This window comes from Falco naumanni, chromosome 4, assembly GCF_017639655.2.
Source record: "Falco naumanni isolate bFalNau1 chromosome 4, bFalNau1.pat, whole genome shotgun sequence".
In the NCBI taxonomy this organism is placed as follows: domain Eukaryota; kingdom Metazoa; phylum Chordata; class Aves; order Falconiformes; family Falconidae; genus Falco; species Falco naumanni.
Window position 1 is genome coordinate 25,960,408 of NC_054057.1, and position 26,131 is coordinate 25,986,538.

The following is a 26,131-nucleotide window of genomic DNA, read 5'->3' on the forward strand; positions in this document are numbered from 1 at the left end:
TTTTTAACTGACAACAACGATTTATTGAAAAAGAATCACTTCACCTGAAGGAAAAATAGATCTAGGCAATTGAGAAAATAATTGAGTAGCATCATTTACTGAATACAAGGGGTCCTAGCTTGCCTTTAGCTAAATGGATGTAGGCAATAATTTTAAGAAGAGTGACAACTGCCTTGAAGGTATTTGAAAAAAGCACTAGCTTTTATAAGTGACTCTTGTCATAACACAAGTGTTTGAGGAAAATCGCCACTAATGTTTTTGGACACCAATTTTGCAAAACAAAACAGCAACAATGACAATCAAAAGAATTTACTGCAGATGAGGTACAGTTACAATGCCTGAAATGTGTCCTGCGTTGATTCATGAGAATGGTTTATTTTATAGGAGCGCTGCAAGCGGCGGGAATGCAGTAACAGCATTTTGTTATTGAATGCATGGGCTCGGACAGTATAACAGCAAGCTAGTAATATTGCAAACAGAAAAAAAAAAAGGGAAATTATGGATGAGGTACCCTCTTAAAAAGAAGAAAAAGTCTGCCATCAATTTCCTTTTTAGAAAAGCATCCAAGAGTTGAAATGTAATGATGCAACAACAAATGATTTATAAAAAATGATCTAGAAAGGGAAGCAGGTCAGCTGCCTAAGTCATGAAAACTTTATAGGCTACCCAGCACAGAGCAGCACTGAGCAGAGGTACTTGTCCTGGTTCAGGCATTAGAAGCAAGGTTAGTAGAGCCTCCCAGCCATGCTAATGACACTAAGGACACTAACTACAACCTTATCAAGGTGTCCTACCCAGCGCCATTAGCTCCACTGAAGTGCACTGTTTGAACCACCCTAGTTTCTTCTGCCAGCTCTGCATCCCTGGTGGGACGATGGTGATTTTCAGGTTTCCTTCAAGATGGGAGTTGGTGTCCAGAGAAGCACAGAATGACAGTGATGTGGCAACCACCATGGCAAGGTGACACTGGATAGGTACCTAGCTGTGTCCATACAGCTCAGCCACCACTGCTGAGCTGCTTCCCCACCCTTCCTTTCTGCTGTCTCCTCCATGCATCCCTCATGATTGAAGTTCCCACTGCTGACAGTCCCTTACTGCCTCTCCCCACAAAAGGGACAGCCCTGCAGCCAGGACACCTTTCAGTGTGGTCATTAGGATAGAGGGGGCTCCTACAGCCTTCATCAGCTCACTCTCTGACCCTAGTACTTTCACTCTTCAAAACCTGATTAGTTTTGAGAGATTTGATTGCCATCAGTTTAAAAGACTGTCTGCTTCATCCAGCTGAATGTTCAAGCAGAGATGATGCTGGTTTCTGGTAGGAAAAAAAAACCACCCTACAAAAGTTTCCCATTTTTGCTCACTGTCACTTGATATTTCCTATGGGTGGAATAATGTTTTTCAAATACAGTCATCTAATGTGGAATAAATTCCTCTTCTAAATTATCTCATGACTAAAACTAAGAACCTTACTTGATAGATACGAAAAGCAGTTCCTTTTACACAGTACGGTTATTATCTGAATCTCTTACCAAAACACAGGGCGTATTAGAATCAAGCCTTCAAAATGGTCTTTACAGATCTTTGCCAAACAAACTGTGTTGTAGCTGTTGACTGCTATAGGTAAATGTTTAGGAAAAAGATGATGCGGATGAAAGCCCATCCAGGCTGGAGGAGTTGCTTAGGGAGAGTTGGTCAGCCCCACACATCAAGACCAGCTCTGCTAGAAAGAGAAGAAATATGGTTGTCATTGGTGACTCCACCTGGAGTCACCACAGGGAGGAAGACCAGCCTGGTTGAACAGAGAGCTTTGGCTGGAACTCAGGGAAAAAAGGAGAGTTTATGACCTTTGGAAGAAGGGGCAGGCAACTCAGGAGGACTATAAGGATGTTGCAAGGTTATGTAGGGCAAAGATTAGAGGTGAAAGCCCAGCTGGAACTGAGGCTGGCTACTGCTGTAAAAGATAAAAAATGTTTTTACAAATACATTAGAACCAAAAGGAGGGCTGAGGATAATTTTCATCCTTTACTGGATGTGGCAGGGAACACTGCCACAAAGGCTGAGGAAAAGACAGAAGTATTTAACACTTTCTTTGCTTCAGTCTGTAAGACCAGCCTCCATCTGGGTACTCAGCCCCCTGAGCTGGAAGACAGGGATGAGGAGGAGCAGAATGAAGTCTCCACAGTCCAGGAGGAAACAGTGACCTGCTAAACCACTTAGAAGTGCACAAGTCTATGGAGCCAAACAGGATCCACCTGAGGGTACAGAGGGAGCTGGTGGAGGTGCTCACCAAGCCACACTCTGTAACTTATCAACAGTTCTAGTGAACTGGGGAGGTCCCAGCAGACTGGAGGTTAGCCAGTGTGACACCCAACTACAAGAAGGGCTGGAGGAGGATCCAGGGAGCTGCAGCCCTGTCAGCCTGACCTCGGTGCCAGGGAAGGTTACCGAGCAGATCACCCTGAGTGCCATCATGAGGCATGTGCAGGACAGCCGGGGGTCAGGCCCAGCCAGGACGGGTTTATGAATGCCAGGCCCTGCCTGATGAACCTGATCTCCTTCTACAACAAGATGACCCACCCAGTGGATGAGGCAGTGTCTACCTGGGCACTGACACCATCTCCCACAGCATCTCCTGGAGAACCTGGCTGCTCCTGGCCAGGCCAGGGCACTCTGCACGGGGTTAGGAGCTGCCTGGAGGGCCGAGCCCAGAGCGCAGCGGGGAATGGAGCTACATCCCACTGGCGCCGGGCACAGGGGGTGTCCCCAGGGCTCGGTGGCAGGGCCAGTCCTGATCAACATCTTCACTGAAGGTGCAGACGAGGGGATTGAGCGCACCCTCCATCAGTTGGCAGAGGACACCAAGCTGGGCAGGAGCGTTGATCTGCCGGGGGGGCAGGGGGCTCTGCAGGGGCTGGACAGGCTGGAGCTTGGGGCCAAGGCCACTTGGATGGGGTTCAACACAGCTCCATGCTGGGCCCTGCCCTGGGTCACACCAGCCCCAGGCAGCTGCAGGCAGGGGAGCTGCTGGTGGGAAAGGGCCTGGGGGCTGGCCAGTGGCCGGCTGGCCATGAGCCCCCACTGTGCCCAGGCCAGCAGCATCTGGCCTGTATCAGGAACAGCGTGGCCAGCAGGGCCAGGGCAGTGACCGTCCCCCTGTACCCAGCACTGGTGGGGCCGCACCTGGAATCCCATGTTCAGTTTTGGGCCCCTCACTGCAAGAAAGACACTGAGGGGCTGGAGCATGTCCAGGGATGGGCAACAAAGCTGGAGAAGGGGCTGGGGCACGAGGCTGATGGGGGGGTGGCTGAGGGAACCGTGGGTGTTCATCTGTGGAGGAGGCTCCAGGGAGACCTGATGGCTCCCTACAGCTGCCTGACAAGGGCTGTAGGCAGGGGAGTGTCAGTCTCTGCTCCCAGGTAACAAGCGACAGGACAAGAGCAAATGGCCTTAGGTTTTGCTAGGGGAGGTTTAGATTGGATATTAGGAAACATTTTTTTCACTGAAAGGGTGCTCAGGCATTGGAACAGGCTGCCCAGGGAGGTGGTGGAATCACCATCCCTGGAGGCATTTAATAAAAACACAGACACTGCACTCAGGGACATGATTAGTGGTGGGCTTGGCAGTGCTGGGTTAATGGTTGGGCTTGATGATCTCAAAGGTCTTTTCCAACCTAAATGATTCCACGAATCTCTGATTTCCTACTGCCCTTGTTCAATGTGTACAAGACACTCTCTGCTGAAGTCCTCTTTAAATTAACACATTAAAGATTGAGTAGAAACTTATTATGAAAACAGCATAAGAAAAAGTAATTTAAGTTTAACTTATTACTTATTTTAGCAATTTATGTCAGCAAGATTATGAGCATTACAAGCACCGCTGAGAAATTAAGCATCTATTTTAGAGGTAGAACAGCTGATGGACAGAATAGATTAAATGTAGGTAGATTTTATGAAAGCCATCTGAGGCATAAACCTGAGACTTTCAGCTGACAGTTTCTTTCTATACTACTTAAATGACACATTGGGGGATATTAAGCTAAACAGATCTTGCCATAAATTCTAGGGCACTGGAGATGACTGCATCAGGATTATAATTTTAAATCCACTGATTGATGTCTGGAGTCCTCACAGCTTGTTTTTAAAATTAAATTAAGTTGGATAATACAAACATTATCCAACCCCATATTCAGCCATCCCTCTTCATCTATTCTTTTGCTGTATCAGTTTTCAGAAAAAAATGGAAAGTTTAAAAATGCTTTGCAATTCTTTAATTACATGCCAGAGATCTAAGACTTTATTATTTGAAACCAGAGGTGAGTATCAATGAATGCAGTTCCTTTCCTTTCACCCCTTATTCTAACATGTCAGGAAAGAACTCCTAGCTTAAGGGTCTTTGAGGACCTCAGTGGTCGCAGCAGCATTTGAAAGTAGTGAAGAGCATCTTCTTGCATGCTGTGACAAAGACATTTTTGGCATTGACTTCCTTCAAGTTCTATAAAAACGTATTGTCCAAAAGCCAGAACTGTTATTTAGGATGTATGTTAACATGTCTACTGTAGAAGTCACTCAAAACCAGTTTGTTGATTCAGGGTAATTTAGATTATTTCTAAGCCTGGCAGGTCCCAGATCCCACTACATTAAGTTTTATTAGTGTCCTGTTTGTCCGTATTTAAAGCATGAGAGCAGCATTAACATTAAAGACACTTGAGAAGCTTTCAGCAAAATATAGTATCCCAGCCCATTATCTGGTCTTTTTTATTCCACATTGATGAATCACAGATGGGCCTCTGGCCTAAGCTGAATTGGGGAGAACGAAAGAAACATCGCTGTGAACTAGTAGAAATAAACATTGCCTCAGAGCAAAGTAATTCTGCTGGGAAATTTGTATTTCTTTAGTTAAAAAAAAGTATCTTAAGAGATGCTCAGATTAATATTAGTGTAACAGTATATAAAGATCAGTACAGAGAATGAAGTATATTTACATAACAGCACCTGGTATATTACCTTCAGTATTAACTATTAGCTACAGAAGTCTCAGGGTGTGTTTGGGGTTAATTCATAATTGGGAGAACAAGGCCCACATCACAAGAAGGACAAAGTTTGGCAAGTTTTAATTTAGTTTGCACTTGATGTTTTCTTGTAGCCATTTATGCTCCCCCAAGAAGGTTCTTTAAAGGTTTTAATGGGGAAAAAATGGTAAAGAGAAAATTAGGCAATAAACTTAATCTTAAAAAAAAATCCATTACTGTCTTTTGAGAGCATTGTCAGTTCTTTATCCTGCACTGCTGCTCCAAGGATTATGGCTATAAAGCCTTTGAACATTTTTCTTTTTTTTTTTTATTTCATTGGGGAGTAGAAGAGGCAAGTGCTCAAGTATTTCAGTAGTCTTACTACATGGTAAAAAGGAAGTAATTTTTGAGTTTGCCTAAGAGAAAGTAAAACAGTTTGAGAAGCTGTATTTGCAGTTTGTGTCCCTCTGTTTCTGCTGTTGCTTTTGCCATCACCAGGCTTCTCTACTGCTTCTAGACTTGGATCAGTTTTAGCTGCTGATACACTGCTGCTCTTTCCCATGTGCTCCATACGCTCTTTTCATAAGTAGGAGATGAGACCAGAGAGTTCATCAACCTTTGCATGCCCTTTATAATCGTTGACTCTCACCCTGTGATGCCAGGAAGTCAAATTTGACTGCTGTCTTATTGAATACCTCTTTTTGTCTATGCTTAAGTTAGAGGGTTTCTATGTTTCCTATGAAAAGCAGAGTCTAAGTCCTGGTCTAATTAATGCAGAAACAGTAGACCATTCCCATCTTCATTTGTCATGTTTCTGACTGTCTTGCAAAGATCCTGTGAGAATGTAGAAGCAAGAAACCAACCAGAGGCTACCATTAGCCAAAGGATGATGTCAGTTACGCTGATTTTATGTTAAGTGGGTATTTACTGAGTGAAGAAAGTACATCTTTTCAAGGTGCTAAACTGAAACCCACTCAAAATTGGCCAAGAGATCTGACAGTTTGACAAATTATAGTAGTAATTGTAACAGTAGTTTTCCCTGAAGACATTTCACTATATCAGTATTTCTGTGGCGTCTCACCATCTGCAACTCAAGAAACCCTTTTCAAATTATTGTAAAAGAAAGGTTTGGGGTGGTGGTGGTGGTGGTGTCATTCTAGCTTGAGTGTTTTAAACAACTCATTTTTTCTGACACTCCATAACAAATAATGTTTTTCTCCCTGGACATTTTTGAAGAACTGTATATATTATGGTGAAACCTTTACACAGTTTGGATTATGCAACTGGTAAGAAAGACCAGAAGACTACGTTGTTGATCAACAAACCTTTTCATGTAACAATGAGGCAGCTGACAACCTCAAAAAAAGCAGGGGGGACTGGTAAAATTCCGAACACTGAAGAAAGCAGAAAATTCGAAGGAGGAACAACATCTGTGACAGAATATTTTATCTTGCTATCAGACTGAATAAAATACGTACGTTACCTTTTGGTAGGAGGTTGACTGTAACCTTACTCAACTACTTCATGTAGAAGTGGAATACAACCCTAATATTTCAGCAGCTAAGATACACTGAGATAAATTTGTAAGTTCATGTAGTCATAAAGGATAGATTTCTGAGAAGTAGTATACATTTAAGGGAGAGGAAACAGGCCTCTAAAGAAATCTGTAAAAATGTAAGTTTATTCTTGTTGTATTTAAATGAGGTGTTTATGAACTAGCCACTGTACTGCAGATTAAACAGAGTTTTATTATAGCTTTTAAATCTAAGTATCAGTAACTGTCATGGTCAGTGGCATAACACTGCTACTGAAGTACCAGATTTAATATCAGAATAAACAACCAAACTGCAACACAAGGAGCCATTAGTGTTATCGACTGTACTGTAGAAAACCTCTGAATCTAATTCAGGAAGCTATTTAAAAACAATGCTATCCCTCCTACTATAGCATCCCTAGTATAATACAATACCGTAGTCTCAAAATTGCTGAAGTTTCTGTAAAACTATTAAAATAAAATACTGTATTTCAGACCAAAAACCCAACCAAGACATGACAGAACCATTTCAAAGCCTCCATCAAATAACACACCAGCATTGTTGACACCACAGAATGAGAAGCATCTTTCACCACGCTTTTTTCAGCTGAACTTATATAACCCCTAGGTCTTAGTGAAAAATCTTAGCTGTTACAGTAAGTTGCAATTTGAGTTAGGATGGACAACAAATATTGCAATACACCCATATCAATTAGTTGTCAACAGCTCACCTCTCACAGTATCTGTTACGGGTCACAGGTTCTCCCACTTGTCTAAGCTATGCTAGGCACCAGTTGTAGTCAGAGTCCAACTTAGTCAGCCTCACAGCAAGCAGCAATTGTCACAGGACAAACAAACTAGCAGGCCACCACAAGGCTTTTTCCATCAGTCAGATTCTACTAGCCATGCTGTTCCTCCTTCCTCCAGAGAACAGACCACACCACTCCTCCCCCATGCAACAACTTTCCCCCCCCAACTTCTCAGGGCTATTTAACTACTTAACAGGAATGAGCTACAGCTGCATATTATCAATGTTAATCAACCCACTGCCTTGGTAGCAAGCCCACAGCTGCGTATTATCAATGTTAATCAACCCACTGCCTTCATTCCTCTACAATAGTAGACATCTGAATTGAAGATTTGTGAGGGTCCAGACAGTTTCCATCTTTCCCTCCAGGAACAATTTAATATTATATAATCTAATACTATTTAATAATTCTATTGTTTCTGATCCAGAAAACAATCTGAATTATTAAGTTTAAACAATGTGTTATGTATCCTTAGATATATAAGGATGTTAGATGAGACCACCTGTATTTTACTGGTTAGTAAACAGCTTCCTTCAACAAGGGGTGAGACCCTGCCTTCCCCTCTTTGGTGACTGACTGGCATGCTTCGGCTTGAAATGGGGTCAGTCTGAGATTTATCTGAAATATATTTCACCGTATGTGAAACAGCACATGAAAGACAGGTGGCACAAAGATCTAAAGAAAGTGTATGTTTGTAGTTTGTTGCTGGTGACTGTCTGAGATGCAGCAAGCAGCAGTGGTGGCTTTGGGGTGACTGTTTCCCAGTGTCTTCCTCCTAAGCACACCTTAATACCATGCAAATAACTAGGGACAACCAGTCCATGTGGAGGGGTATCACAGCTATATTGCTATGGCAAGTTTTAAGCGAGGTCATGGCGAGTGGTGCAACTACACTTGTTGATAACTAGAGCACAGATGCAGCTGAAGCCGCTGGAAACGACACGAGTCATTTGGGATGAGTTCCTTCTCTGGGGCAACTAGCAGTGTTTTAACTGTTCCCTGAGATATGCAGATGGAGAATACATTACTGTACCTACCAGAAAGGGCTTATTTAAAGAGTGTATCTATCTACTTACCTACCTACCTATCTATCTTTAAAATTTCCTGGACAGAAACACTTAAAAATAAGACATCAGTCAGATTTTGGTTCTGTAACACAAATAACGAGAGCATTTCCTTTAAAAGAAATGCTAAATAACCTACAGAGGTCTGGCCAGGCAAATGTTAATTTGTCTTCCCATGATTTATTTCTTTGATTTATTTTATTTTTTTTTTTTGGTGGCAGTGCGAGTTACAGTAATTATTCATTTTTCATCATCAAAATACGTCTGAATGTACAGTCCTTTATAAAGTGCCTACAAAAAGATTATCTTATCTTCACATTTACTCGTTACTTAATATCATTTGAGGAATGTTTACTGTATTTTACTATGTCTTGGTTATACCTATGTAGAACAGTTGACTTTTTCTTGTGCAAAGAACAGCAGCAGAGCATGGGCTTACTTTACACCCTACATAAGGCCTACGTAAGGCTGTGGATTAAAACAGAGTTTAGTAGTGCAAAGATTTTGTGTTGAGCCTTTGAATAGAGATAGATTTCATCCTACAAAGCTGTACAGCTTCAAACTGATCTGCACGGACAGGTCCAGCCTTCTTGGAGAACATGGAAGGCACCCAGACCTCAGGCAGCTCTGCGCTCCGGTGTGCAAAGGCACATTGGTGCAGCACTGCGAGGGACAACGGTCGCACTGTCCTTCCAGAGACACAGCAGCACCTACCATGAAATTGCTGTGTAGTTCACACCCTAGAAACTCTCACATCCCTTGCCCTTTCCAAGGTTCTCCAGTGATCTGAGCAAACCTTCTCCAGGGTCTAGGAAACCTGTGGTGCTTCCAGTGCAGATCAGATGAGGACAGGGGCAACTTCAAATTATCACTGATGGGAGCGCAAACTAGGACAGCTGTTGAAGGAGAGTGTTGACTTGATCCCAGTGATCTTCCAAAACAATCTCTCTGAATTAGACCTCAGATCTGGGGGCGCATAATCTCTTGGAGAGATTATCATTCACCTGACCAAAGATAAGAGTTAATTGCAATGTTTTTGTCATGCTATAAGTTGATTTGCTCTGATTTTTTCCCCCCACTGCCTTCACGTTCCTATGTGAAACAAATGCCAGACTGGAGGTTTTTTTTCAATCATCAAACAAGTTAGTTTTGAATTAGACATAATTTCTTTACCTGTCCTTACAAGGAATGGCATGTTGATAATTGCACCCTCAACCAAAATAATCTGGCCAGAATGCATATTTCTATGGTTTTGTTTCTAATCAAACATGGGTGCGTGATCACATTATTTTCAAATGTTTTCTAACTGGAGCCACGGACAGAGGTTACCCATGTTAAGTAAAATAATATAAAATTTAAAGACTTATGCCTTGGCTTAGCAAAGATGATTTTTTTGTCAATTTTGTCTTTCTATAATTTTAGGGAGATTTATTCTGATTTTGGATTTTTCCTTCCAATATATTTGGAGGAAAATTGTAAAATGCTGTTACTTTCCACTCCAGGTGTACCTTTGGCTTTCAATTTTCAGATTGTGTAACACTATTTTTTTTGTGATTTACAAGCCTTGAAGGTGCTCTCAGTTCTCTGATTGTGCTATCAATGCCGTTGTAATTTTATAGGGCCAACAGCAGGTTTTATTGGTGCCCTTGGTGATCTTGTAATGTTCAGTACCCTTCTTTGACCCTTTAAAGCAGCTGCATTTGAAATAAATTAGTACCAGATATTACACAGTGAAATAGTTCCTCTCTTCCTGTGGTAGGGAGAAGTTGTATAACCAAGACATGCCATATTAATAAAATACAGAACTTAGGAAAAGGTCACTCTAATTACTGAGGTTTAAGTTTTCATTTTGTTCCATTACTTTTAAATAGTGTTATCACATGGTTTTGAACATCAGGTAAGGCTTGTGCAAATGCTCTGCTCAAAATGGCACTAACTAAATTAAATGTCTTTACAGTCTCTTTTCTTTCTTTCAGAGCCAATAGATTCATACTTTGGAAAGAACTGTAAAGCAATGGGATTATTTTCTTTGCAAGATTATATACAGCGATTTAAATGAAAACATCTTCTGAGACATCTTAAAGCATAAAGGAAAATAACTGTATAATTTAGGAACTAGGAATCTCTTGTTTCCTGTTACAGGCTGGTATGCAGGCTAGAAGAGCAAAAGAGTAAAATAAATAAATAAGGTTCTGACCTTCTGGAGCTGTTGAATGCCCACAGAAGATTTTGAGACTAGTAATCGGTGAAGCCTTTTTACAGAGAACAGCACAATAAACAAATGAAAGGGCAGCTGCCAGCTACAAAGCATGAGATAGCGGCTGAGAGATGAAGAATGACCTGAAGGGTGGAAGTGAAAGGCTAGTGGGAGGCCATGACTCCAGGCAGTTTTTGAAAAAGCAGGACTGGCTATGCTCATGGCTACTGAGATTACGATAGCACCTAATTTAGTCCAACTTGTCTGAGTTTTACCTTCTGCCTCTCTGGAGCTGCCTGCTGGCCAGTGCTGCAGCAGCTGAGTCTCACAATATTCGGGAAAATGGAAAGAAGACGCACCATGGATGCTGCCAGGCAAATGGCACCAATGGGTATTCTTGGCTTTTCCATTTCAGTTCTCAAACAAAAGGTAAAATCCACTTGGGCTACCCTTGTTTCTGCCTCAAAAGTTATTGGTGTGGAACTGGCAGTTCAAAGTGTTTATGGTGTCCTGGATGGGGTGCTTGCAGATGGGAAATGTTCCTTTCTGAATAGCACTTGTAGGCAGGATTTTTCAGAAAAACCAGGTAAGTCAAAAACTCAGAGGCCTGAAAGAAAAAAATATTTTACTTCTACTTCGGCTTTTTGAACTAGGAGGAGCTGTGGAACATTTCCATCCCTACCTGAAAAGTAAGATATGGACAGGTAGACAGAACTGAGGTCAGAGAGATAGGCAATATTAAATCCCAGAGGAGCTTCAAGCAGGCTGATACTGTTATGTAGGAGGAGCAGGAGAAGGAAAATTGTCCAGGTGTCATATTTTTGTATGATAATTCATGCGTGACACATGCAGGGGAAAGCACATCTTTAATATTCAACTACTACTATAGCAGGAGGGTTCCTAATATGACAATATACATATGCATTCGTCCTGAGATTACAGCACTGAATGTTTATGCTTGATGCTCAGAAACGAAGTAGCAGGCAGTTACTTTGAAGGAAGTTAGTGGATGAATTTACTGCATGCTAGCTATTTTCTGCTCATTATCAGCAAAAGTAGGCTTCACTCAGATTATCTGTCTACACCGCCAAATGAAGGAGAGCTGCGGAGCCCTGCCTGCCACACTGCTCTTATGTTGGAGCGCTAACCTCATTACCATCGTGAGGCAGTAGCAGATACATGTCAAAGATATAGCAGAAGAATATTCTTAGATTATTCATAACCTATTTGCAGCTCTGCATTATTTTCTAGGACTCAAATTTCAGAGCTGAGCAAATTACCTTACAGTATCAGAGACCTAATCCTAAACTGGTATTTGGTTCAGTGATTTCTTTGATTAACATTAACTTCATATCAGATTGTATCAATCTCAAGCAGCGTACCCGAGCTGAGCAGCAATGATGACAATGCCTGTGTCCTTTACAGACTTCTTTATCAATGTTACCAAAACCACCTTTTCAATGCTGGTATATATTCTCAAAGAGATGAGATGTGCATCCTTTGGCATGAAACAAACTCTCTAAGTTACAAAACTATGCAGTCATGTGGCAAACATGGGCCCTGAGGCTGGTTTTCAGTGTATGATGTTTTGGTAGGATTAATTACATTGCACATCCCCCCTGTTTTTCAGCTAAAAGTGCTGAAGCATCAAAGAGCCAGGCTTTTTGTATCTGATTTGGTAGTAAAGAATTTGTATCTGATTTGGTAGTAAAGAATGTTTACCTCTTGGAAAAATTTTCATTGTCCCTGCTGGTAGTTCAAAGGATTTCGAACTTTTGCCTCCTATTATTCAGCATCTATTTGTGGTGAGATGCCATGCAAGAAAAATGCAGTTCTCACTTCTAGACCTTACCTAAGCCATGCAAGCAATGTAATTTATCTCCTACTTTTTCTGAAGTTCTCTTCTTTGCACACTTGAAACTAACTACTTGTCTAGGTGTAAGCTGGCCTTACATCCCCTCAGTCCAAGGCAGTGAATGTCACAGTGGATCCAGGGAAATGTCTCCTGATGAGTTTTAATTTTCACCACACAGCTTGGTAAAGAAACAGTGAAACTCCAGCCACGGAACAGTAAAAATATCCTTTCATTGACACCAGGGAAATAACACATCTAGAAGTGGACTTTCTACCTTTGCTTCTTGAGGACACCACCTTCTGAGAAAAGACTGCAGGCTCCTGGGTGGGATTTCCAGGATCTCTCTTTAGGTGTAGAGTGATGACAGCTGCTTTTGCAAGAAGGAAGGCAGACCTGAGAGGTATTTCCCTTTTTGTTACTCTTACTGGAAGTACCTGAAGAACGAGCACTAGGGTGAGGCAGAGACATAAATAGAGCCTACAAAGATTAGCTGCAGGGACAGTGGTCAGTTCTGAAACTGATAATCTGAGCTACAGATGACTTGCATTATGTTGATTGTTTCCAACTGGATATTTAAGTATTTTTGAAACGATGTAATTTGATTTGGAGTGGTTGGTAAAGATGGAGAACTGACAAGGAGCACACTTCCTTTACTTCCCTGACACCTTCTCAAGAGCAACTCTTGTCTGATCTTGGTGTTTCTGTGCTCAGTCAAATATCCTGTTAAGAAACTCTCAATTTCTGTTCACCAGAATGATACTTTTACAAAATCATTTTTATGATAAATTTACAAAAGCTAATTATGTGTAGCTTATGCTTTCTAAATGCATATTAAACCCCAAAGAAATACTTCACTTCCAGTAATAAAGCAGACTATGACACACAGCAAGTTCACACAGCAGAACTTCGTGTAGGTCTCCAAAAGGCTGTGAAGACAAACCTAAGTATTGAATCCAGATACACTACACTTGGGAAAATCAAACCTCTGCTCTATTCTACCTCAGTAATGAGTCTCAAGTTGCGGCCAAAATGAAAACGTAGATTGAGATCTGAAATGTAGTATGTAACACTGTCACATTGCCTACTTTTTGTTTTTTGTCTTCATAGCTTGTCACACTGAGAGCCACCTTGTCCCTCTTACCTGCTCTGTGCCAACCAGCAAAGCCTAAGTATAACAGACTGAGGAATTCCTTTGAAACATTAACAATTCCGTTCTACCTTTTCTACAAAATCCTGCATTTCTCTAGTGCTATTGTTTTTATTTCATGTAAACGAGGATTTTTCGTTCGTTGTCTCCTTCAGCTTTATTTCACATCTTAAATCATAATCCGTTTTACCTGGGTAAGAATTATATACTGAATGGCTTTACCTCCAGTTTCCTGGAAAGCTAAAAATATTACATATTTGTGTTTTTCAAGCCAGTGAACAACTGAGCTTTCCAGAAATCATTTCAGGAAAGTAGAAAACACCTCAATTTAAAGAAGCAGCAATGCTCCCTGATTACAGCTGCTATTCAATCATTCCATTTTGTTTCTAGTGTGACGCTCCTGCTTTACAGGAAATATTATGAACAGTGCAAGGCACAGAGAGCCATTTCGTCACCATTGTGTTCATCAGCCACATTGTAGTAACACCTAGAGCAGAGCGTGACATTGTGTGATGGTAGGTAGCTGTTGTACTAGTGATCCTTTCTGACTGGCAGCAGATGAGCTATCACAGCAAGCACAGCTGTGGCAGAAGCGTCTGCTCCTATGCAAATAACCCTAATAAAAATGGAAATAAGACAGGTGGAAGATCAGTTTCTTAGTAAGATTGTTCCACAGTGCTCTTCAAAAACCCATCTGTCTTTACAAATAGGGCCTTGCATTCATTTCTGATGACAAATAGGAATTGCATAGTATGGGAGTAACAGAAACAGAATGCAACTGATGCCAGACCAGCAGTGAAATAGGAGGCTACTCCCATATTGCCCATTTAGAGCATGTACTTGCAGGTGGGTACAAGTTGTAACTTGATAGATGTATCCAGATCTTCTGTTGGTGCTAATCCCTTTGGGCCACTGAGATACCTAGCCAGTATGATGTGACAATTAGAAGCTTTAAAGGTACTGGATTCTGCGTCTGCTTTGTCCTTCAAACAGCTGCACTCATGTAACCATGTTAACCATGTACTTCTCTCACCCGACATTACTCCGAGAGTTCCACAGCAAAGCTGATCAACAGACACGGTCATTGCACAGCTATTTTACATTAGGAAACACGTGTCTCTGTGGTGAAATTAAACCTTTCTTTAGTAGAAAGAAGGTTTTTTTCTTGTTTCCTCCTTTAGTATTGATTTGCTGTTTTGCTTAATAAAATATCCTATTTTGCAAAGACAGTAACATAAGCAGAGAAAAGGAAGCAAAATAATCATATTCCCAGCATGCTAATAAAACCCTATGCTGTTGAAAAATGAAGTATTGTATTCCAGAGATGTAAAATATATAGCAAATACACAGGATAGATGACAGACAGCATCTTCAGAAACGGTTGTCTGAGGCTTAAAATCAAGTAGCACAGGGAAAAAAACCGAAATATAACCTACTCAGAAATCACTTCTTCAGGGTAACACAAGACCTTTCACTGTTCCCAGCCTTTGAGTTAGCTGAGGAGCTGAAAGTGAGCATCAGTGATAGATGTGATTGCTTTACGCGTCCTGATGGCAGTCTTCAACTGTACACTATGTATTTATACGGCATATTTTATCAGGACTGTGTTTACTCTTTCACCTTCTAGATTCGATACTTGCTTTTAATTGTGTTTGTCAGGTTACTTATAATGGTTACTCGTCAGGTTATTTATAAAGAGTGAGAGGAGTATACATTGTAAGTTCCCAGGGATTTTAAACTTCTCTTATTACATAACAGAAATCAAATTATATTCACTGACCTCTGCTATTTTTTTTTTCTTTTCATGTGTCTTTATTCTTAATAAGTCCAGTGAGTCCTATGATCAAGCTTTTGACATTAACAGGCAGAATACAGATATTATTCTGTTGCCAAGCTTCATTTTTCATTTGGAAGGATCCAACCGAAACAGAGGAGACTGAAAACTCTGTTTTCAACCACAGACATGACTGCAATTGAGGCAGATGAGGAATTGTGGGTTTAGATCTGTAGGAACAGAGGTGGGTCAATAACTGATTTTATTTGGACCACTCGAGTGGTTATCATGCTTTCAGTCCCTGTTGAATATTGGAATAAGTATCCTAGACATGAAAAGTGATACCATGGACCACTCGAGTGGTTATCATGCTTTCAGTCCCTGTTGAATATTGGAATAAGTATCCTAGACATGAAAAGTGATACCATGGACCCTCTGAACTGCCCAGTTCTTGCAGCTCCTCCATTCTCCATGAATACCTAAAAAAATCTCAGGGTGTGTGTATTTAAACACAGCAAAGAAATCATCACCAGGGCATGGGGTCATGTGGGGACTGCTGGGCGGACTTTGAGTTTGTAGTGCTATGAACCTGCTTAAAAATTAGCTCAGAAAGAACCAGTGCAAAGACTAAACCTCCTGTGCCAAAGTTTCACCTGTGTGGTTGCACGATGTTTCTAGCTCATCAGCCAGCTGGCAGCCATTCAAAGGAGTAAGAAGTTGCTTCCCTGCAGAGCTCTGCCTGCACTCGGGCTATTTGAAATGAGTGTAGTGCAGAGAGTATTTCTGGCGTTCTCTTTCGTGCTTCTTCCATTTCTTCTTTTCACACCACGGTGCACAGTGTGTTGTTTCCTTCTGTGTTTCATTTGTCCTTTTCTTTCCTTTTCTTCTCTCTCATGCAGCAGTCTTTGCTTTGTTGTATACCTGCCTCCTTTTCCTTTCATGCTCCTTGCTCAGCCTTCTCCAAACCATTGCCTGATTAGAACAGCTGGGAAAATGCCATTTTAAGATGGATCCAAACAACCATTCAAAAAAGTTCAGCTGCTTGGCAGGGCTGAACTGTGGAGGCAGTACTGCCATACTGTGGTAGTTTCTCAGACACATGAACTTTTGCAGAGAGCTGCCCTATCAAAGGAAACAGAACCTCTCTAGCAATTAATTCATTATTGGAGACGGACACTGCAACACCCTTCAGCTGATATTTTTGTTCATAATTCCAGCTGCTGAATGCTCTGCCTGAAGTTCTCTGTCTCCTCACTTTGAATTAAGGAGTGAAAAGGCCAGCAGCCTTGCCGAGGCAGAGCCAGGTCCAATCCAACCATCCCACTTGACCGTGGGGAGGTGGTAACGTGCCCAGTTTCCCTCTGGAACCACCAAAATCAGACCACATCGTCTTTTGCACTGTCTACAGAACCATCTTGGAGAGTACCATTGTTCATGTCTCTCCTGCTAACCAACTGTTTTAAAGGCTCTTTGGTCCTATTTCACAAAATTCAACGTATTACTTTTAAAAAAAGTGAAAGAAATGGAAAAGTGTATCTTCAAAAAGTCACATTAGCTATTTAGTAAACTGCTTTTCAGCTTCAAAAATCAGTGCATGGGTTCAGAGGTTACTGCCTTGCACCACCAAACAAAGAAAAGTTTACAATTTTCTGGATTAAACCCTTCACTGCGGTTCAAGCAACCGCATTCCTGTACAAAGCGCTCAGAGGAAATAATATTAATAACCCCATATCTCTGCAAGGGAAAAAAGTCCTCCTTAAAAACTGTAAATGTCAGGGGAATAACTGATTCCTGAACGGAGTAACTCTGTACATTCATGTTAGATGCCTGCAGTGGAAAAATTCAGCAATGGAAAGTAGGATGGCCTAAAAGTGAGGCCCAGGCAGTTTAAGATGCATCTGTATTGCCTCTGGAATTCAGCAGGGAAGGTGGCCAGGAAGCTGCTGCTCTGGGAAATAACGGTGAGGGCCATAAAAGGGATGGAAAATGTGTAGATGAGTGTGGCTGTAGGTGTTACGGACTTCCAGTGACCTCGCTGGTGGGGCCCACTGTCAGAAAGTGGCAGTTTTGCCAGAGTGATGAGGGACAGTTATGACACAAGAGGACGCACTAGGATAAGAAGGCTGACCGCATGGTAAAGGCATTACACAAAGCAAACGATAACTTCACAGTGAATGATAATATTCAAAATAACTTCAATATCTCCTTGTAGAAGCAATGGTGTCAATGATTTCCTCCTATTCCCTCCACCTGACACTGAAAGGGTAACGAAACTTCACAGATACCATGTTACAAATGTCTCTTTATCCACGTTTGTTTTTTTCCTATGTATCAGGCAATGACTTGTGTGTTCACATCAGCCTGTGTGGCAAGGCAAACGTAACCCAATAATATAACCCAATAATAACCCAATCTTCAGCTCTAACTCCAATATCGCCACTTTCTAGTCAAGAATGACACGTTGCAGCAAGTGTCCTGCTGCAAACACAGCACCCATCATTGTCCCATGTGCTTATGGTTTGCAGTATTCTCTAAAAATACCTAATAAAATAACTAGGTATAAAATGAAATCTTACCTATAACTTTTCCTAGGAATAGCGCCTTTGGGGAATTGAACTGAATGTCAGATGCTGTTGGCAGGCTGTAACTCGTTGGAGGATAGTGATCAAGCTAGGGAAAGAGAAAAGAAATAATGAATATTCAAACTGATCCACCTTCTTACAGTGCTGCTGAACAAGGTCTACTTTACGGAGTTTATGCCACCACTTACAACTCTGTCTGATATGCTCTGATTTCATTTTGATAAAGGGAAAATAACAGTTAATACCCCTCCTTCCGTATCTGCCACATTCACAGTTCCCAAGACCTGGGAAATACCTGTATTGGACATTTGTTTGTTCTGGTTGCTGTCGAATCATTTCAGCTTTTGCTTGCGTTCTTCAATATAGTTGCTAAAATTAACAACAGCATGAAATATGAGAACAGCTTATTATTTTAATATAAGATTTCCATCTGGGACCTATGTTACTGCTAAAGCTAGATTTATGTAGCTCAGAATCTGAGACTAAAGCAGGTGCTGGGCACTCTCCTTTTCTTTCAGAAAACTCATAAATTAGTAAGACATACTTTTTTGCACTTCATGTTTGTAATTTTCTTGTTGTAAATGTTGTTTGATTTAATTGTGATGACACCTAGTGAAACCTAAACATAAATTCAGGAGTAATCAACTTAGCTAGAGAGTTTAATCTGTAGGAAACTCATACTGTCCCCGATATGACTAAACTATCACATTAAATCAGTACATTTTTTCCTGGTTTTCAACTATTTAACAGAAAAATGTGAAGAGAGAAGAACGAAATAAATTGCCTATGCTTAGTAATAGCACTACTAAGACTGTTCAATACAGCTCAATAGAGTTTTGATGTTCACTTTTCATAAAGGTCATCGGGGTGAATTTTCATCTTTGCTGTTGTTATTTATTTTCTTGGCTTTACGTGTTTATTGCAAAAGCCTAAAGAGGGCAGAACAACAATTGTTTATTTTATTCTGGCTTCGTCTTGGAACAAAACAGGACAGAAACTTATATATGTGATTTAAGACTTTGCAGAGTGTAATAGACTGTGGAAGTAATTCTGGAGAAACCGCAACGCTAAAGGGCATACAATTTTTTTCACACATCCTTTTGCCACATTTCTAATTTCAAAACATTAGTAGCTTGGACTAGTTTGCTTTACTGATACTGCAAATGTTCAATTCAGTGGTTAAAAGTAAATGAAGGGCAGATAGTGTAGAACTGAAGGGCTGAATCCCACATTACCCTTCAACACTGTGAGCTCATGTACTTGGAAAGCCTACTGATGTCATGCCCATGAATCTGCAGAAGCAATCATCTTAAAAAAATAGGATAACTGGAAAAGAGGGATCCTGCCTTTCTTATATTACCCCATAAAACTCCAATAAGGGAAGTATATATACATAATAGACAGGAAAAGTTTTCTCTGCAGATGACAAAAGAGGTCTACCAAATACTTATGCTCAGAAATTATTTTTATTTGATCAAAACTATTTTTCATGCTGATTATTGAAAATTTGGCCACGATTGTTTATTAGCATGACTACTGGCTCCAATTTTAACCTGTAGACTTTTGAGGTAAATATATGGGAAAACAGAGTTCCATCTTCTTACTCAGAAACTATGAAGTTTCAGTTTGTTCAGGGCATCCTGAGCAGCTTTTCTTGGATTTTTAATGAACATCAGGATTACATATTTTACCTGAATAAGTTATGTAATTTCAAATAAAAAAAGAGTTATTTTTGAAAGGGTGTAGTCAGGCAAATACAAAGGGTTAAAATACAAAACAGATCTCAACCTTAGCCACAGCAGGTCCTACTAAGTACAAACCCCAGTTAAGTGTTTGCTATTGCTTGCCCTGGTGGAAGGGAAATCGGTGTCCCAACACCCAACATCGCAGGTGTCAGACCCATTGTCAATGTGAACTACAGGCATATCAGGTGAAAAAGATACTCTCTTCTTATTTCAGAAGACAAATAGGAATGGCTCAGAGCTGTCATGGTATTTACCATGACATATTACCAGAAACTAAAGGTATAGGCTTTAGAGAGGTCCATCAGCAAAAAAATTATGAAAAGACTGATCCACAACCCCCTGATTCTCCAGCTGCTCATATGCCAAGACTTCAACCTCATGTAACTTCTTTGCCTGCAGTGGACTTACTTCTGTTACCTTCTCATTGCATAGCATTGATCTTCTAGGTTCTGCTTTTATATTTATGACTTACAACGTGTTGAAGTAACTGATAAAATAACCCGGTGTACCACCATGTACATTGGTATTACCAACAGCATCAACATTTAAGTTCTTCCTTTCCCCAAATGAATCTGGAGCAATGTTTAAATATTTCTTTTTATTATAACTTGGAATCTGAGCACCAGGGTTCATCAGAGCATCATTATCTGATGTTAGATATTAGTATCTGCTAAGATACTAATAGATCATAATAATTATTATCAATCTATCATTTAATTTGTCAATGTATTGTGGGTATCCTAGAGCTGTAGCCATGGTCCAGGTGTCCATTATCACAGTAACTATTAGGAACAAGTAATAAAAAAAGTCATCCCTGCCAATATACAGGCTGCCTCTACTTGCAAATGCTAATTGTGTCTGCAGGACATACTTGAAAATGAAAAGTCAATTTAAATGATGAATTACTGTGAGCTTTTACACTCGTAAATACAGAATATCAAACCCTGCCAGCTGTGATGTGGTGAAATTCCCTTTGTCTCCAGCGTTCAGACTGTGGAAAGGCTGGTCCATAACGGATTAAAAGAGAGGCAGTCTATTAGCTGTGTAAAACCAGAGTTTGTTCCTTTGCAATACCGGGTCCCCACCAGGCTATCCGTCTGGTACAGCAGCAGCTCGGAGGTCTGTGCTTTTACCTTTAAGCTGCTCTATAATTTTGCCCCAGAATATCTAATATATCACCCATCACCCAAAGCTTAGGTTTTGCAGTTCAAGTAATCAAACATGCTATATTAGCTAGGAAGCTCTTTCTGAGGCCACGGTGGAAAATCCTTCAGGAACTGACGGGCATTGCAAACCCCATCTTGCTCTGGCAGGCAAGCTCTCCAGCCTCGTCTTTGCTAGCAAAAATACGTAACAGCAGACACATTAAACCAAGTAAAAATATACCATTACACTATGAGTATGATCCCAAAACAATGATAACATATTTCACCGAATCCCTCAAACTGGTGTGTGGTCATAGGTTGCACATCTCTGGAAACAGGGATGGAGCCAGTGTTTTGGCAGAGGAGCAGAGGGCAGGGAATGAGCACCCTTGTCTTCTCCCCCCTTTTTTTCCCTGATTCCTGTGGGAAATCCCTACACAAACACATCAGGGAGGCAGACTCCTACTCACACCTGCACACTGGAGTCCTCCAGCAGGACTTTTGTGGCAGAGCTCATGGTGAGGGGCTGCAGCAGGGCGTGTCAGTGGCGAGCCCACACAGCTTTCTGGTGCAGCCAAAAGTGAGTCAAAGATACAGGCAGGTGTGCACCCTCTTCCCCTCGCCTTGGAACAGTTTAGTTAGCTGTCATCTTGGCCAGATTGAAAAAAAAACAAACTCCAACAACAAACTCGTCTCCCCTTGGGACTTCGGTGTGGCAGAGCAACCATCATGTTGCAGAGGCAAAAGAAAAGATCCCGCTGTGTGTGGGAGCAGGGAGAGTGACGCTGCGGGACATTGCAGGCTCTAACAGACACAGCTGGCTAACTGTTTACAATTATCAAACTGACCTCTTGTTCTCAATCCATATCTGAATCTATCTACTCACATATATTTTTTCCAGATCTCACTGAAGTCAAGGAAAGATTTCAGAATGGCTTCAGCTATAAATTTTTTTAAGACTTTAACGACTGCAGTTTTGGGTAGTTTTGATTCCTGGTTGAAATCAATCTCCATTTAAAATCTGTTGATAATTTCCTGGCCTTGCCATCAGTAGCGGCACCCATTTCTATGAGTGACAGAGCCAGCTCCTGCTCCACTGCCAGCTCTGGCATCATGTCCCGTGGGGGAATGCCTGCATCGCTTTCCACTGTGCCCTTCTCTCATCCCAGCACCTGAAATTAAATGGTGCACCATAAGACAAGAGTGAGGGAATAGTGAGGTTCCTGCCTGCTCGCTGTTATGCCTTGCCTTCGTTCTAGACTAGTGTTATCTAATAACAGAAATATTTTTTTTTTTTTCTTCCGGGGCACTTAACCTAGGAACCTAGGATTTCTTTTTAGGTCAGGGAGTTAAAGGACGAAGTTGAATTCTTTTCAAAGCTGTGTGTGACTGCCATCCAGTGGGGGCTCAAGTGCAAGCAGCTGGAACTGAGCAGCCTGCAGTCTTGGGTGTGAAATACTAGGCTATCAATTCAATGTAAGACACATAGTAAAAAAGAAATTACTAGCGTCAAATGATATTCGAAAAAAGATATTACATTATGTAATGAAAATTAAATAGAACCTCTGCATACACAGAGGTTGGTGTCATGAATTTGTATTAAATTACAGTTTTTAAATTATATTTAAGATTTTTCATTACAGCTACTTTTCTTTAAAAACTCATTAATTTCATTTGAGCTTAATATAAACACACAGCGTGGCTTTGAATATTACACAGAAGAAAGCAGTGGCAGTTTCGGAGGAACTTGCAGTTTCAGTTCTCAAGTCACATCATGCCAAGGCAGGCTGCCTTTATCTGAAGTTGCTGGGATTTAAGCAGAAATTCAATAAAATGCTATTTCTTTTAAATTACTGTTCACTTAGATAATAAAACTAATCTTGACGGGACTGCTGAGATTAAGAGGCATATCAATCTAAGGACAAATATAATGTCTAGATCACCTTAGTAGTCTTGGAAAAAAAAAAAAAAAAAGGTATATATACATACACACACATTATGTTCACCCTGTGATAAATCTACATCTGTGTCATTGTCAATCCGGCCTGCATGTGTGTACTGCTATAAAGCTAAGACTTTTCTTTATGTTGAAGACATTTTATATACATAAAAAATAATTCAAAATGATACAGAATAACGATGTTGTAAGGCTTAATCTCAAGCATTTGAAGTCAATACAGTTTGCTATTCACTTCAGTAACAGCAGGATAAAGAAAGCGATGTGTTAGCATCGTGACCAACCAAGGCATTTCTCTTCTGCTCTGCATTATTATGATGACTTAGCACTTGTATTAAAAAGCTTCTCTAGCCCTGGACAAAGGCATTTTGTGCTAAGTGCTATAATATTGCATGACAAAAAGAAGGTTCCTGCTCAAAAATGCCCACAAAGTTAGAACAGACTAGGCACGAGAGCCCAAGGAAGTAACAAGGTGGCATGCAGGTGGTTAGGTGCAGCTCCCCCAGGTATGACCACAATGCCTGAGAAAGCAGGAAGCTGGCTATGGCAATCCAATAGGGGATATATGACTTCTTAGCGATGAAACGAAGGTGATTATTCCTCTGCTGAAAGGTTAGGAAAAAACTGACAAACAATATTTTTAGTATCGTGATACTTGAAAAAAAAAATTAATACAACAGAAAAGGAGCAGATTCAGGTGGCAAGTGTGTAATTCCTTGGGCTGATCAAAGCCCCTCTTGCTGCAGTTCAGCTCCTTCCTTAACGTGGCACTAGTGCTTCGCTGATCTGTCTCTGCCAGGTTAGTTCCTTCACCCAGGTTACTGTGCAGCCAGAGCAGGGACAAACCAAAGGCTCTAGATAAATAGTGGATCCAGAGAAAAAAGCAGGACCATAAACCCAGCCTTTTTTACTGGCTTAGACTGTCACTGACCTGCAGGCTCACTGCCCATCTGGAACACGGGAGAAGGCACATGCCTTGCCAGCATGATGTAAGGTGAACTTAAGGTTTGCATTGTGCTTTGAGCTCTTCAGCAGGAATGTATATAGAGGTATAGTTAATCCTGTTCTAGGAACCACTCCAAATCACTCTTCCTGGTTTAATGCATTGATTTAGCCTTTTGCAGGTGGTTTTTTTTGTTTGTTTGTTTGTTTTTAAATAAATGTCAACTGCAGTCTTTATTGATAAAGTTTTTTTTTCAGGGATTTAAATTAGAAAGGTGATCCACATGTGGCACAGACACAGAAAAAACAGCTGTATTGCAGAAAAAACCCAAAATAATATAATATATAAATAATATAAAATATAAAATATAAAATATAAAATATAAAATAATAATACAAAGGGCTTTTTTTGGTTTTCTATTTAAAAATTTGAATCCTTTATGTGCAATAAAGTTGTATATATTCCTGTAGCTGCTGCTGTGATAAATAGTGTCAGGGATAATTTGCCTCACTGTAAAGAAATACAAAAATTGGGACAGAATTTAAATGGAAATGTAGATATATAACTCAAAATGTACCAGAAGCACTGATAAGGAAAAGGACACTATTTAGTCTGGCTGCCTTCAATTGGAACAATTCTCTGATGCTTCTTTCACATATCTGTTGACTTTTTATTGCTCTCTTTAATAGATGAATTACAACAAATGTTAACAGAAGCAATAGCAGGTCATATAATGCCAAGTTATTAAAATTAAAGACATCTACTTCAGGTACCTAAAGATGACTTTCACAGAACATTAATTTGTCCAGTGTGTGCTGCTATAATAGAACGTACCTATTTCACGTGAAGTTTTGACTTTCTTAGGCTTAGCCTTAGGCTCTGAAAACACTTAATGATTCTTTTGTTCTTTCTTCATTTCTTTAATGCCAATAAAAAATAATGCCAAACCAGCAACCATACAGGCCAAGGAAAACACACATTCGTTACTGGAACAACATTATAGAAGGAAATAGTCTCAATCTAAGGCAATGTACGTAACACGTGCTGCGAGGGGGTAGGTGGGCTGGTACACACTGCAGACCTTTGCTCTGCTCCGCTCCACAGGCTGGCGAGCTCTCGAGCTGCACCACACTCCCTGGTGCTCTGCATGCCCTAGCTTTATTGTCCAGGGACAGGACGGTGTAGGGTGAGGAAGGCATATCCCTTTGGGTCTTAGTCATGATATGTGGCCTAGGGATGGCCGAAAGGTAGGATAAGACAACTGAAAAATCCCTCTGAACCCAGCAATACAGGCTCTGCTGAAAACATGTGAGAAAGATGGACATGTGGAAGAGTTCCTCTCCTACAGAGTGGTTTCACAGAACAGATAGTATGTTCTTCCAAAAGGCCTCAAGGTTTGAAACTGTCTCAGCTGATGCAGAGAGAAGATAAAACTTTTGAAAAGATACGTACTTCAGCACCTGCCCCTGCCCTTCTGTAGCAGCTGCGGGGAAGGCTCAGCATTCACAGCCACGGAGCCCCAGGGTGAGATGCTGTCCCCAGGTGGAGCTTTGGGGTCATGTTTTCCCCACTGTACATCTGCCACTAAGAGAAAGATCTGACTCATGTTCTGGTCTTCAGGGTAGGGATATTCCACCCTATCGTTTGCCAATGAGTGAAAGGAGTTCTTGTTTATTGAAAACATTTTGTCTGACTTTCAGCCAGCTGGGATACGATGGGGATGTGCTGACTTCTCTTGGCAGGTGCCACTGCCCAGCTCCGTCGTGCACAAGACAGAAGAAACAGTTCCTTTATGAGCTTCCTGCCTACCCATAACTGCCGTCTGTACCTGAAAGATTGTAAGTCACACTGTAAAATAAAGAAGTTGTGTCAATTCAGTGAAGGATAAAATCAACAAAACTGCTAGGAGCTCAGGGGCATCCCGTGTGCACAAAAGAACAGGTGAGAAAATTATTAATCAGTGAATTATTCATTCATTTCTGATTCTGAAGCATATGATTTAAATTCTGTTCAGCTGTTTCTTGCTGTTGTTTACAGACTCTTTTGAGAATTGAATACCTTGTCTTCTGCAACATCAGTAAAATCATTATATTTGGAGGGAATTTGACATGCAAAGATCAGAGTCAGTATTTCTTTATATTTTGGAAAACAGTTGGAGTTTAGGGTTCTAGGAATTGGATACTATATCAATATAAGTTTTATTTTCAAAATTTCTCATATCAGTACCTTTTCATGCTAGTTTGTCACCTATTTGTGAAAAAAACCACCACCCTGTATTTTCAAATCTGAGCAAAACCCACCTCTTGGTGACTTCTGATTGAAAAAAGAGCTTAGCAGCTATGGGTAAACTGAGGGCTAATGCATTAAACAT

General features: G+C 40.8%; 1 protein-coding gene across 2 annotated transcripts in view; it reads right to left on the reverse strand.

The window, feature by feature from the left end:
- The window catches only part of CNTNAP2 (contactin associated protein 2), a 1,145,700-nt gene that overhangs the window by 52,516 nt on the left and 1,067,053 nt on the right, over positions 1-26,131 (reverse strand). For both annotated transcript variants that reach the window (XM_040592035.1, XM_040592036.1), the window contains one exon: positions 17,965-18,058. In XM_040592035.1, the coding sequence (XP_040447969.1) occupies positions 17,965-18,058 (94 nt within the window). The remainder of the gene's footprint in view (positions 1-17,964; positions 18,059-26,131) is intronic.